The sequence below is a fragment of the Glandiceps talaboti genome, chromosome 18 (assembly GCF_964340395.1).
Source record: "Glandiceps talaboti chromosome 18, keGlaTala1.1, whole genome shotgun sequence".
In the NCBI taxonomy this organism is placed as follows: Eukaryota; Metazoa; Hemichordata; class Enteropneusta; family Spengelidae; genus Glandiceps; species Glandiceps talaboti.
Genome location: NC_135566.1, coordinates 391,828 through 407,031, shown reverse-complemented (window position 1 = coordinate 407,031; position 15,204 = coordinate 391,828). Strand labels below are relative to the sequence as shown.

The following is a 15,204-nucleotide window of genomic DNA, read 5'->3' as shown; positions in this document are numbered from 1 at the left end:
TTTTAAAATATTGTATTCTTCAAATGTTTTAAAGAACTCAGCTGTGTTCACTTTTCAGTAGGTAGTATTGTAACACTGATATTAGTTGCAAGTTTTCTAGCAACTCTTCAGAAATATCTTAAATTCTATTAATTTTGTATCGTCTAATATTAACCATGGGATATATACCGTCTTCCATTTAATCTCTCTCCATAAATTTGCTAAGTAGAAGCTATAGTCTGATCACTGACAGATGTAGACTGTAAGATATGTTGTGTCCCACTGCCCTCACCAGCCAGCTCTATGAGAGGAGTTGACTGATGTGTGAGGGCACCCATCATGGTGTACCTTACAGACTAACACAGTGCACTAAAAGACAATACCTTTCTATACCCACTGCATTCTGTTGACTTCACTATGTCCATTGATGTGGTATATTCAGACTCAGTTCATTAGATTACAAAAACCAAACATGTAACACAAACATTTTTATATACTTTATATTTTTATTTAGGGAATGTCAGGCAGTTAAGCAATAGAAAAAAAAGACAAAGTTTCAGAATTTATTGCTATAGTGGTGAGTACAATTAGTTCATGTTTACTGTGGTATATCACTCATAAATTGAACACTATAAATAATACAACATATGGTATACAATGAGCAGATAAACTTCCCATTTTGGAAATGCCTTCAATGGTATGTGGATATACACTGTAGGGGCTGCAATATACACAACTGAGGATACACAATTTCCTGCATTGACAAAATGACCAACTTTTACACTGAAATGACAACAATTGTTAATACTAGGAAATACAACAAACTGGAAAGTTCTATCCTGCATGGAAAGAAATATTATGTCTTGAAATGGTTCCCCTATGGTCCCAAGCTATAACCAGATAGATGTATTGGTACAAAATGTGTTAGTCTTGTATAGACCTTGGACTGTTTCTAAAGATTACTGAACCGAAAGACAACAGTACCTTTAAGGTTGAGCAGTGAGGAATGACTTTGGAAGTCAGTGTGCCATAGTAGCCCTACAGTCTAACATCTATTAACTAAGGTATTTATTTCCAAGGTGTCATTTTGATTGAGTAAATGTTGACTCTATCAGTATTCATTCATTCCAATGTGTCATTTTGATTGAGTAAGTGTTGACTCTATCAGTATTCATTCATTCCAATGTGTCATTTTGATTGAATAAGTGTTGATAGAAGCCATGGTAAAATATTGATATACCAGTGGTGAAATGGTTAGTAAAGCTCTAGCATATGATTTAATGCTCGAAATATGAACAGCAGCAACATTTGCCTTCTTCACTTTAAACTTCACTCGTCATGACATTCAACTGTGGACAATAATACTGATATATCGTCTGGCTTACCACCTGTAAAAATAAACAAGAAAGACAATTTGTTAGAGTTTAAAAAATAAAGGATATTTCAATACAACTTATCTCTACAAGGCAAAACTCTGACTAGAGTTTAAAAAATAAAGGATATTTCAATACAACTTATCTCTACAAGGCAAAGCTCTGACTAGAGTTTTAAACATAAGGTATTTCCATACTGCTAATCTCTGCAAGGCAAAGCACTGTACAATTATTAGTACTCATTGCATAGAGCTATAACAGCACAACAGAACTTTATACTTTCTCAACTCCCTATAGTCTATAGGCTATCCATGGCTTTGAGTTACTGGCATGGATAGCTTCTAAACCTAAATTCCCTAGGAGGTATACAATGTCTGCAGCATTGAGATTCACATACTTTATTGTCATACAAAACATTGGCATGTGATTATTCATGAGTGTGTGAGGTAAATAGGATTAAAGCTGTCCTCTGTCCTACCAGGTTCCCACTTGTACAGCTGGGTTGACTAAAGCACAGTGGTGATTGTAATCTTGCCCAATGTCTAGTTATTTATAAATAAATACAAGTGGCAATGGCTAACCAGGTAACCTACATATTATCTCAGACCACCATATGGTACATGTAGACTGAGATAATATATACCAGTCACGCTAACTATTTGACTATCATGATTATGCTAATTATGTACAAACATAGCTGAAGTGGTGGAAGCTATCATTGCACATAGCTAGATACCATCAACAGTGAGTTGTAACGATTTGTTGCCAGGTAACCACAGAATTGCCATGATTCTGTATGGAATGGTTACAATTCATATCACAGTAGATTTAGCTATTCTGGGACATTTATTGACAGTTTACATACAGATATAACGAAACATTCTAATCTAAACTCTAAGTGTCTCCAATGGTTTCACTTCACTCTAAGACCGCTAGACTAGAAATAATTTTCACAACAATTCACTTGAGATGTGAGCCTTACCTGTAAAGTCCAATCCATTCTCTCTTGCATGTTCTGCAAATGGTGACATATAGGTAGAGTCATATGCTAGTTGTCTGGCATGCTCAGCTATTGTATTTACCTTGCTTTGAATGCTTTCAACTGTACGGTCCTGTAATGTTAATTCATTTCAGGTTATGAGCATGAGATTTAATTAAAAATTCCACCAACGTCTGACTACAGTCATGTACCACCATAAATGGTGACATATTAAAACAAGACATATCTGACTAGTCAAGTACCACCATAAATGGTGAAATATTAAAACAAGAAATGTCTAACTACAGTCATGTACCACCATAAATGGTGACATATTAAAACAAGACATATCTGACTAGTCAAGTACCACCATAAATGGTGAAATATTAAAACAAGAAATGTCTAACTACAGTCATGTACCACCATAAATGGTGACATATTAAAACAAGACATATCTGACTAGTCATGTACCACCATAAATGGTGACATATTAAAACAAGAAATGTCTGACTAGTCATGTACCACCATAAATGGTGAAATATATTAAAACAATTTACAAATGACATATCTACAAATTATAACAAGACCATAACACAGATGGTTTCATACTTAGTCCAGCCAGGGGCATAAGGCAACAATTTTGGTGAAACTCGAAAATGATAATGATGTCATACAGGTAATAAAGGCCCAAGTTAGCTATGAGTCACATTTACATGCTTACTTCTTTATTTATAGTATATTTTAATATACTCATTATACACATCTACACATATTTGTTATTTTGGGTATAAGGCCAGAAATGGAATGATTAAAAATATTATATGTATGTACTTGTACACTTTCTGTTCACAGAAAAAAAAGTTTATATAACTATGGAAGACTCCAAAAAAGAATAAAGAAAAAAGAAAGTATACAGATAGACATGGCTGACGCACGCCGCTGCTTGGCGTGCTCGAGCTCAAACGTATTCCTTGCTTAAATTTGTGTGACAAAACACACTGTGTCTACTACAAATTTAGATTGTTTGTATTACTGTTGGAATGCGGTTTCATATAGCACGCCATGTTTATTGTTATTGAATAGTCTAGACATAGTTAGCTTATTGGAGTATAGCGCGGAGGAACAAGCAGACACGGTTTCTCTAGTTCGATTTGATCCTTTTATTAGCCCCATTCACGTACCTATGTATTAGTATAGCAATTTCCTATTTTTTTTTTCCTATTCGAGTTCCTAAGAGTAGTAAAGTTTCTTGACCCCTAAGGCAAGACTAGTAAAGTTTCTTGACCCCTAAGGCATGTCTGTAAATTTTACGTAATGTGATTGGCTAACGATCCTTGAACTTGGCCAGCATCCAAGTCAGGCCCGGCGTACATGATAATTTACAGGTCAGACGAACTTTAGTTATGATTGACCGGTCATTTTGACCACAAATTCGAACCGCGGAGTGAAATGTCGCCAATTTCAGTAGTTAGAGAGTTATTTTTAGTCTATTAAAGGCCATTCATATGTAAATTAGCAGTTTCCTATATAAGTGGTAAACTTCAGAGCCTCGACGAACAGATTTTGCCAGTCTGTTCCAGGTGTAGCTCGTCGGATAAAATACTAGTGAATGTACTGAGTAGACTTTACCTGTCAATCATAACTTCTTTACGCTATTCTGTTGTGCTGTTGCAGCTGAAGAACTACCCGAATACGTACCGGCGACAAATACAGTAAATCACATGACAATTAATGAAACAATGACTACCATACCTTCGCATTTACAACCCCTACGACGAAAGCGTTACCGTAGTAGGCGAAGAAAATCGACCGATAAAAACAAACTTTCTACATACTTGGCAAGACATTTTCTCCAGCGATAAGTACGATGTAGGATACACGAACGTGGCACGACATAGTATTAATACCGGAGACCACCCGCCGATCAAGCAACAACCCCATCGCCAATCAGCATTGGCCTGAAACGAAACGACGAAGCAGAGGAGGCTGGAAGGGTCCATCTGAGATTACGCTACACTCATGAATGGACTAGAGAGAAACTCCAGCTGAGCGCAGCTAGACAGAAACATTACTTCGATATGGGAGTACATGGCAGTGAACTTAAACCCGGACAGTTTGTGTGGTTAAGAGTAGAAGCGTTTAAGAGAGGAAAGTCTAAGAAATTGACGTCCAGACATTGGGATGGCCCCTATTTAATTACCGAATTACCGAATTTGGTGCCATAGAGTTGCGGTAGGCTCTAACACACAGTCGATTCCTGTCTATATTATTTTTACCTAGATGTCTCTGAAATAAAGATTAATTACTACTACTTCAGAAATCAAGCTTTAGGCAAACTAAGATACACACATTCTGAAACTATTGGTAAGTTGCTGACAGTGGTGTATTGGTAAAGTGGCACGTAGGTCAAGTTGTATTTCCTACTAATACTACATTATGCCATCCTTTGTGATGAATTGATGATTTTCTCTATACCACTACGTCCCCATCTCTTTCACGTGTACACTTGCATTCAAACCCAGATGTAGTTGTCAGGGGCAACATGGTATGAAGACTCATATATCTCACCTTCAATGTAGCAAGTTCTTGTAGAATAAGAGTGTCTGGCATATTGTCAAATAAACCATCCGTTGCCATTAATATCAGATCACTTTCTTTTAAACCAACTGATGAACTTGCTGCTGACTCTGGTCTATAAAAGATACAATGACAACATTAAGGTGAGGAAGTGACAAATTATACTGTTGGCTTCAGGATACCATAACTTGACATGACCCTTGCTGAGAGAACAAAGGTATTACAAAAGTCTAGACATATGAAACTATTACAGTTGGCATTTTGCTCAGTTTTCAAATGTTTAAAAATGACTAAAATTAAACTAAAATAAATTATGCCATCAAATTTTGGACTAGGTATGACACCACAAGGATATGCACTTTCTGATCTTAAAGATGTTTCCACACTGAATTTATCCGGACGTCATAATAACAAAGACTTCATTTTAAAATGGAAAAATGAAAATAAATTATTTAATTTAGAACCAGCGGCAGTTCAAACACACGAGCATACCACCAACAATTTAATAGACCTAAATGACATAGATGAGACAATCGAAGACATCTTACTTGAAGACAGGGTTACCCCACATCTTACTTGAAGACAGGGTTACCCCACATCTTACTGAAAGACAGGGTTACCCCACATCTTACTTGAAGACAGGGTTACCTCACATCTTACTTGAAGACAGTGTTACCCCCCCCCCCCCCCACATCTTACTTGAAGACAGGGTTACCCCCATCTAACTTGAAGACAGGGTTACTCCACATCTTACTTGAAGACAGGGTAACCCCCCATCTTACTTGAAGACAGGGTTACCCCACATCTTACTTGAAGACAGGGTTACCCCACATCTGACTTGAAGACAGGGTTACTCCACATCTTACTTGAAGACAGGATTACTCCACATCTTACTGGAAGACAGGGTTACCCCACATCTTACTTGAAGACAGGGTTACCCCCCATCTTACTTGAAGACAGGGTTACTCCACATCTTACTTGAAGACAGGGTTACCCCACATCTTACTTGAAGACAGGGTTACCCACATCTTACTTGAAGACAGGGTTACCCCACATCTTACTTGAAGACAGGGTTACCCCACATCTTACTTGAAGATAGGATTACTCCACATCTTACTTGAAGACAGGGTTACCCCACATCTTACTTGAAGACAGGGCTACCCCTCATCTTACTTGAAGACATTGTTACCCCACATCTTACTTGAAGACAGGGTTACCCCACATCTTACTTGAAGACAGGGTTACCCCACATCTTACTTGAAGACAGGGTTACTCCACATCTTACCTGAAGACAGGGTTACTCCACATCTTACTTGAAGACAGGGTTACCCCACATCTTACTTGAAGACAGGGTTACCCTACATCTTCATAATGTAATGAGTTCCATAATATGATTTAACTGAACAATACTTTTTTAAGATATTTAAATTTCCAATAACCCAAATCATTTTCTAGAGGGAAAACTGAAAGACTTTTAGTACATCTCATTTCTAAATAGACTCAAGAGGAAACACTGACCAAACAGTGATTCTCCTTCTACTCACCTGTCACTTGTAACTCCTTCTAAACCCGGTGGTGATATTGATAACTGAAAAGGCATATTAAAAATATGTTGCTGCTCTTCTGATCTGTGTATAACTTTATTTCCTCTGACAATAAGAAACCCTGAATCACCTAGATTGGCTGTGTATGCAATGTGGTTCTCATGGTCAAATATTAGTATGCACGCTGTACTGCTACCTGGAAAGACCAAACAGAAAGACAGAGGTCATACCAAAAACAACAACAGAGGTCATATAAAAAAGAAATAGAGTAATTATAAGTACTGAAGCTCTGAAAGACAATGGAGAGAGGGATCACACAAAATAAAAAGAGGTGTAAAAATGAGAGGGGTTGTGAATTTCCAAGCTCTTTGTAAAAATTCTCGTCTAAGTGAATCTTTTGATTACCATATTCCTAAAAATAAATATTTCAACTTACTTAAATTTGCAAAGCTGAGTTTACATGTTTTGGGGCATAATTTTTGCTGCATATTTTACACCCCCCCCCCCACCTCCTTTGTAGCTTTACTCAGTGTATATACATGTAGATTTACTCCAACCACTAGAGACAATCAGGGTGGGCACAGCATATTTCTTTATTATCACCACAAAATATAAAGAGCTTGAACAGTCTTTTTTATTACCACCACAAGGATGAAGATTTATGATAAATTGTGATCATATTTGTGATTTGTACTTACCTATGACTGGTGCTTTATTTTCTAATAATTCCTTGTAACTTTCAGATAAAATTCCTACAGGAGATGTAATACTAAATTTTCCTTGCTTGACAATTCTTTCACATGTTTTCATTAAAGTACTTGAAAACAGAGATGGGTCAACATCATACTTTCGCCATCCTCCGACACCATCAGCAACACCTATCAATAATTCAAGTTAAGTGGAATTCAGATTCATATTACACACAAAAATATGGTAATCTAATCTACTCCATGTGACTTAGTCTAGACCAATCAATGGTCTGCTTGGAAATGTAACTGTGTGATATATTACACACACTTTTTGTTTTATTATAGTGTCATGTGAATTTTTATACATTTGTACACACATAATATAATAAAGTTCAATGTCAGATGGAGGAAAACATGTCTCTGGCAAAAAAAACTTGGTCTAGAACAAACGAATCATCCCTAATTCTGTAAGGGTCCAATAATAAGTTGGTGCTAAAGCTAGCACAGGGGATTTAAACATTCCTATAGATTTATAAAAATACAGTTGCGTTGAACAATCACCCAGGCTAAAAAATAATTTGTACGGGTCAGTGTTTGAAATGAGAGATCTTCATGGATAAGTTTGGGCATGGAAGTACAGTATACTTCTATGGTTTGGGTGAAGCAAGCAGAGCTAAAGTGTTTCTATGAAGATCTCTCTTTTAAACGCTAACCGACTAAGATTGTAAGAAGTCTGCCATTGGCTTGGTTTGGTTATTGACAGTGTAAAAATTGTTACTCAGAACCTCAGACCACTAGAATCAGAACACAGATCCAGTGTTTTGGGGAGGTGTGAAGCCTAAGCCATTGTTCAACTGCTCTCAATAAGATGTTTTATTCATGAGATAGATAATTGTAACAAATGAGCTGGTGAGATTTCTATCAGTGAATACACTGGGGTGAACAGAGGTTGACATCTACTTTACAATATAGATAAAGAAACAGTGGACAGGACAATAAAACAAATACCATTTATCAAAATTCAATGGAATTAACCACATTATATCTGTAAAACCATGGCGGTATAAGGGGATATACCTCTATGGTAAAACCAAAGTTATTTTTTCTACCATAAAACATGCACTTTACTTAGTTCACAGTACATGTACCATTTGAGGTTATCTATTCCACTAGTGACCTATAATGTTCGTGTACTGACTAGATACAATGATCTAACATAGTTATAATACTAGCAATGAATGTAGCATTAATCAGAGAAAAGTATGGGCATAACCCTAGTTTGACATACATGTACATTTGTACATATGTCTAACTATTTTAATCACACTAAATATACATTGATGCATTGACATTGCTCTGTGTTAGCTAAGTTGCTATGACAACCACGATGTCGGCTGTTATCACTAGATATGCCACCGAACAGAATATCATGTACACAGAAATGATCATTGAAATATCATGTATCAAATGTACACATATATTCTATTTCATTCCATCAATAATAAAATAAAATTTCCTAAATGTATCACATTAAATAATTTTTTAACATAAATGATTAACAAAAGTACATACAAATATACATTGTATAGATTCTATGTATACCAATGATTAGACTGGTAAATTATTACAATGTCCAATTACAAACAACTAACACTTCATACATGTATACAACTGCAGTGTTTTTGTGAAGCTAAAGGTGTTAAGTAGGTAAAATCTACTGGGGTTCCTCTGTCATTTTACCAGGGTTTCCAAACACTATTATGGTAGATTGTATGGGAAACTATATGTATGACAATTTTACCCTTCAGGGTTCCCTAACCTTAGCAAAAACACTGAACTTACACTCATGAAAGCATAAATACTAGTACTTTCTGAGGAAGGAACTTTCTTGAAAAAAATATCGATCACACAAGCACTACAGAATATATATTCAGTATAATTTACACTCATGAAAGTATACATGTAATTTACTTTCTGAGGAAGGAACTTGTTGAAAAAAATCTTTCTATTCATTTATACTCATATAGGGCAACGATTAGGGGTTGAGGGTTGTCAGTGGCAGGGCAACGATTAGGTCTTGAGGGTTGTCAGTGGCAGGGTAACAATTAAGGCTTGAGGGTAACGGTTGTCAGTGGCAGGGTAACAATTAGGGGTTGAGGGTTGTCAGTGGCAGGGCAACGATTAGGGGTTGAGGGTTGTCAGTGGCAGGGCAACGATTTGGGCTTGAGGGTTGTCAGTGGCAGAGTAACAATTAGGGGTTGAGGGTTGTCACTGGCTGGGTAACGATTAGGGATTGAGGGTTGTCAGTTGCTGAGTGGTTAAATAACTGGTCTCTTATTAGTCCTAGCACAATGGCTGGGGTTTGTATTTTTCCATGTAAATATAAAATTACCTTGTAAATGGTATTATAATGGTTCTTGTTGCATGACCAAAACATGCCTGTGAATAACATTTCGCCTGACCTTGTAAATGTTTTGTAATCTTCAAAATATAGATGTACATCATGTAAATTGCACACAGAAACAAACAAACATGTCTACCCACATGCTTAAAATAAATGTTATATGGCTTTATGCATGTATGTGATCTTGTCTATATGTACATGTACTAATTGGTCATGTAAATTGTAAGTCAGTACACTGTTTCCCCCTTTTTGAGAGTAAATGTAAATTAATCAAACAGTATGGTTCCTATCCAAAGTACAACTACTGCATGTATCATTCAAATCTACACACTATTTTCTATTTTATTAGCCTTTTTTTACATGTAAATCATAGCAACCTTTCAGCTAATGCTATACTTGACAGAATTTTCCCTGAAGCATATGGGTTTTTATGATCTTTATTTATAGCATGGCTAATTTACCTGTAAATGGAATGCATGACATGTTTCTTGTTGATACTATAAAGTATTCTACTCAACTGCCCAGTAGCTACACCTTGAGCTAGTAAATAGTAGTATAAATAACCAACCAACCAACCAACCAACCAACCAACCCTTAAGTACACTTGTGGTAATTCAGACAATTAAAACATTTAGAACAGTTGGACCATTCCTACATTCTAGTAATGGGTTGTTCTATTCCAATTATATTGTAAAAGAAGTGGAAAATAAGCTTTGCTTGGTAGAACTGTATGCTGTCATGGTTTCTTGGAATAGACACACAACTTCCTGACTACTTGAATGTACATAGTATACTACCTACATGTAAATATACATGTAGACTAGTGTATACATGTATTATGATAACATCTGTGTTCCCTGTGATTCTGAACAAATATTTCCACAAATTCTTTTGTGATAACAAATTTATCAGATTTTCATGTTATTTGTTATGAACGTTCGTTCAAAAGCCTGAAGGATGTGATAAAGTAAGGTTTCTACCATCACTTGCAATATCCAGGTATCATCATCATCTATACAGATTGGTCGTCTGGTTCATAATGTTCAATTGTCATATCCAGATATTGCCCACAAATATCTTTTGAGCATGATTCAGTATTTTTACTGGAAAACATAGAATTGGTACCCAAACTGTAAGTGTCATTGGTGAGGAAATGTTCTGATTCAAAATGTACATACCAGTGCAATGTATGTAAGTGCTATCTAATCAGTTCTATACATGTCTGTCCTTGTTATTTTCAGTAATGAATGGATTGATGTAGGTGATTAAAACAGTTGGCACCTCTCATTAAGTCTAAAAATGCACAAATTCAACCTCTGTTATTTGTTCTGTAGTACATGTACCATGGCTACAATGTACATGTAATGGCATGATATTTACACAATCTGATTAAAATCTGATGTGGGAGTGGGACCCGAAAACTCTCGAAGTAAATCCTTAGGGAACTGACTGAAAAAAAGGTCATTTTAAGGTGTTTGCAGACGCTTTTTTAAAGTTTTAAAACCAGTATACATTTCACAAACATGTCGTCTAGCAAAATACCAATAGTGAATGTGAGTATTTTGAATCACCTTTAAGTTTGTGTAGTAACAGTGGAAACATCGATGAATGAAGTAAAACTACATTACATGGTTCAATCATAGATCCTACACGTGGTACAATTTGCAGTTTAGAGGTCGCATTGTTTGAATAATAATAAACCAGAAAAGAGTTCTATCAGGGGTTATAGTTCCATGTTCTATCAGATTGATCTGTCTGCTCAGTTAAATATTCACCTCATACCATCATAGTGGCAATTTTGCAAAATGTTACTGTTCTTCAGTTCCATAGAAATGTTTGGCAATTTTTAAAATTAATTTATAATATTTAAATGTCTCTTGATAGCACTTATGTTTACATACAAAGTAAATCATTCTACTGAAAAATTCCTCATTTAGAATTCAATTAAATCAACTTATAAGGTTATCTGTAAAACGATGTATAAAAAGAAAATCCTCTCTGGATCATTAAACTCACACAAAAGAGTGACGGTCAGTTCGACCTGACACGCTAGTAAGTAAAATAATATAGTCCAGACGTGGAGTTCATAAAAAAATTGATTCTCCATATTATAAAGTAAGACAATAAAGTATTCAATGCGACATGAACGTATCACTCTCACCGATCGGTGCTAAAAATCGGTGGACATCGACAAGGTAAACTTCAATAATATCGGCTGACCCGCGTACCAGTTCGTGTGGCACGAAAGTCAGGTGAAGTTGAACACATATGATTAAATTATGACAAATTTTGGTACCATAAATGTCATCCCTTGTCACTCAGGTTACAGGAAAAGAACCTATAAATATTATCCCATCTTGTGAGAAATGTTTAAAATTTACACTGTCAGTGTCATATATCGCCAGTTGTTATGAAATTGACAAGTGTCATTGTGGTATCTCGATCAATAAAACTGACCGACAACTTTCAAAATTTCAAGGATACCGCACTGGTAGTACTCACTCACCTAAGACATCGACGTACTTATACCTGGAAAAAAACCAAGCATCAGCTCCAAATATTCCCTTTTCGAAGACAGAATTGCTTGGGTCCTTGGCAAATCCACATGAAGCGGTCACTAGGTGCATCAATCGCCGATTCCTATTTCGTTCATGAGGACCATGCTGCAAAAGGCCGGTGGCATCATACGGCAAATAGCCGACCACAGCACGAGCAAAAATTCGTCCACATACCAAAACAGACTGCATCTTCTGCCTCTGCGAACTACCTTGTACTATGATACTTGTTTGCAAAAACGCAGTATTTGGGACGAGTATTAAGTTGGCATCAGATTCAGATTCAGATAGTGTCATATTGAGCGTCAGATCCGAAGACACCCGACGGACTCGATCAAACCTGAAATAATACCGTTGAGACTACAGGGAAAGATTCCTCTTCACAGCCTTTTGATGGAAGTTGGGGTGTCTCTGCTTGCACAATTTTTATTTGGGAAAATATGTGAAATAAGAGTTGAAATACTTGCAACCGAGACGTTGATAGCCCCAAGTTCAGCCACTGTATGTTCGTTGGTTGATACATTGGGCCATTTGATCGAGGGTGATGTCACCCTCACTAGCGACTTTCGGTAGCCATCACAGTGTGCAGAATAGCCCGAGGGTCTGGCAGCAACTCCAGGGCATAGTAGTCTGTAAGGTACGTCATGACGGGGCGCCCTCACACATCGGTTAACCCCGAAACAGAGACATACGAACGAATCGAAATGACATAAATTTTTCGCGGGCCTGAGAGCAATATTTCGTGACCGTTACCAGGGACCATTAGCATGACACCACAACTCAACGTATCTTGCAGCATATGAGCCCAGGAACTAAATATCACTATTTATTGTGATTCGAGATTTTTAGTTGTTAGGGTTGTGGTTCTCTCCTAAATACAACAGCACATTGGGAAGAATGTAACCACATTTGGCCCTTTAAAGCCTGATACCCTATATATAAGGTGTAATTACAAAGGAAGGCATATATCGAATTAAAAAAAATCAGTACTTACTAAAGAAGTATGAGAATTTTTTGTTTCACGTCATGTGAAGTACTTGTCAGTTTGAGTGGAAAAAGTCAGATATTTTGGACTTGCTTTTGTGAATCGAAGTATTTTGGAAAATAGAGTTGTAACATGGTTGTCTCCACAAACCATATCAAGAAGTATTTCTCTATAGTCAATAAACAAACTCGACTGTTGGGAGATTTTGTAAATTGAAAATGTTTGTGTCCATTATTTGGCAAGCCCTAAAGAAACCAATTTGGAATCTGCACTAGATGTAACATGAATTTGTTGTTGTTTTGTTTGAAACTACTGTGTTAGATGTAATGACTTACTTGTAATACCATACATACTGAGCAGTAATTAACAACCTAAGCCCAAACATATAGGTTTAACTCTGATCTACACATATTACGGTAGAAAAAATAAAATGAATTTGATTTTAGGTCAGGACCCTAAAATGTACAATGTCTTATTATTGATATTGTAACAATCTTCTGTGAATATCTAGTCAAACAAATAGTACTCCAATTGCAGCTAGTGTAGCTTTAGAGAGTCTGTCTTTCCAATAAATTACGTCATAACATATCACTTGTAGTCGATGTCATCATACTACTGGCATGATGCCAGTGCAGGATATGATGTACTCGAGATGAATACTGCCCTCTAGTGGTAAAATTATATACTGGCCACAAACAGAAACTGTGCATGAGCTCAAACTGTCTATACCGTAGGTTTTTCACTGCAGACCCTAACTGTTTTTTTACCCTCAACTGGTTCAGTCTCATCACAGTCTTCTTCAGTCTTTCTTGCCAGGAAGGCAGTACCATCTCTGTCAAACCATTTGCACAACATATCAACATGATACACCTTCTTAGTTTTACCCTTTCTTCCCATCTCAATTTCGTAGTCAACAGGAGAAACTTTCTTTGTTATATTATATGTCCCCTGCCACTGTGCCTGTAGTTTGCTAGTAGAAGAGGGTAGTAATATCAACACCTTTTCTCCAATCTTGAACTCTCGCTCTCGCGCAGTTCGGTACGGTCATACCATACTTTCTGCCTGTTCTGTGCAGTACTAAGGTTCTCTTTAGCAAGCTCGGACATTTCTGCTAGCCTATCATGAGCTTCTACAAATTGTGCTATGTTTTCCTCAGCCTTCAACTCTCCAGTCCATGTCTCTCGCATAATAGCCAATGGTCCTCTAACTTGTCGGCCATATAGAAGTTCAAATGGAGAGAAGCCAGTAGTCTGCTGAGGCACTTCTCTATATGCAAACAACAAGTAGGGAATATATCGGTCCCAACTGTCTGGATGTGTTGCTGCATACTTCTTTAGCATCGATTTCAAAGTACCATTGAAATTTTCAACAAGGCCATTCGCCATAGGGTGATGAAGCGTTGTTTTCAGCTTCTTAATGTGTAGCAATTTACACAAATCTTCCATCAAATGTGACAGGAAATTAGTACCTTGATCCGACAGCATTTCTCTAGGTACTCCAACACGGCTGTATACAGTAATCAGCTCCTCAGCTATCCTCTCAGCTTCCAAAGTGGGTACAGGTATCGCTTCAGGATAACGAGTTGCATAGTCAATTATCATTAACACATAATGATTTCCACGTGCAGTACGTGGTAATTGAATTGAATTGAAATTTATTCCACCAGAAGAGAAAAATATATACACAAACTCTGAAAGCAACGGATAAAACATTACTGGTGAGGGCCATGGAAATAGTTCAATAGTAATGGACCTATCATGTCCATAGCAATCCGTTGGAATGGCTCATCCAGCACTGGCATAGGGATGAGCTTTGCTTTCACACCAGCTTTCCTATTTGCTGCTTTCTGGCATGCTTCACAAGTACGGCAATAACTTGCTACATCTGGAAAGATTCCTGGCCAAAAAAATAGTGTTGTAACAAACGTCGCCTTGTCTTCTCCACTCCAAGATGACCTGCCAATGGTATGTCATGGGAAAGACGAAGTAGAGTTTCTCGACAGTGTTTGGGCACTACCAACTGGTTTAATATTCTACCATCCTTGACCTTGGATTTCCACTTCCTGTAAAGTAATCCATCTTTCCAATAGAAGCATACATCTTCAATAGTCACTTGACTA

General features: G+C 36.9%; 1 protein-coding gene across 1 annotated transcript; it reads right to left on the bottom strand.

Moving 5' to 3' along the window:
* Positions 1-1,251: 1,251 nt before the first annotated feature.
* On the bottom strand, positions 1,252-12,292 carry LOC144449598 (protein phosphatase PTC7 homolog). Its single transcript, XM_078140164.1, has 6 exons — positions 12,052-12,292; positions 7,151-7,330; positions 6,453-6,648; positions 4,900-5,023; positions 2,335-2,464; positions 1,252-1,367 (listed from the first exon to the last, which is right to left on the bottom strand). The coding sequence occupies exons 1-6, from the start codon at positions 12,290-12,292 to the stop codon at positions 1,309-1,311; spliced, it is 930 nt and encodes a 309-aa protein (XP_077996290.1). The 3' UTR covers positions 1,252-1,308.
* Between the last annotated feature and the right edge of the window lie 2,912 nt (positions 12,293-15,204).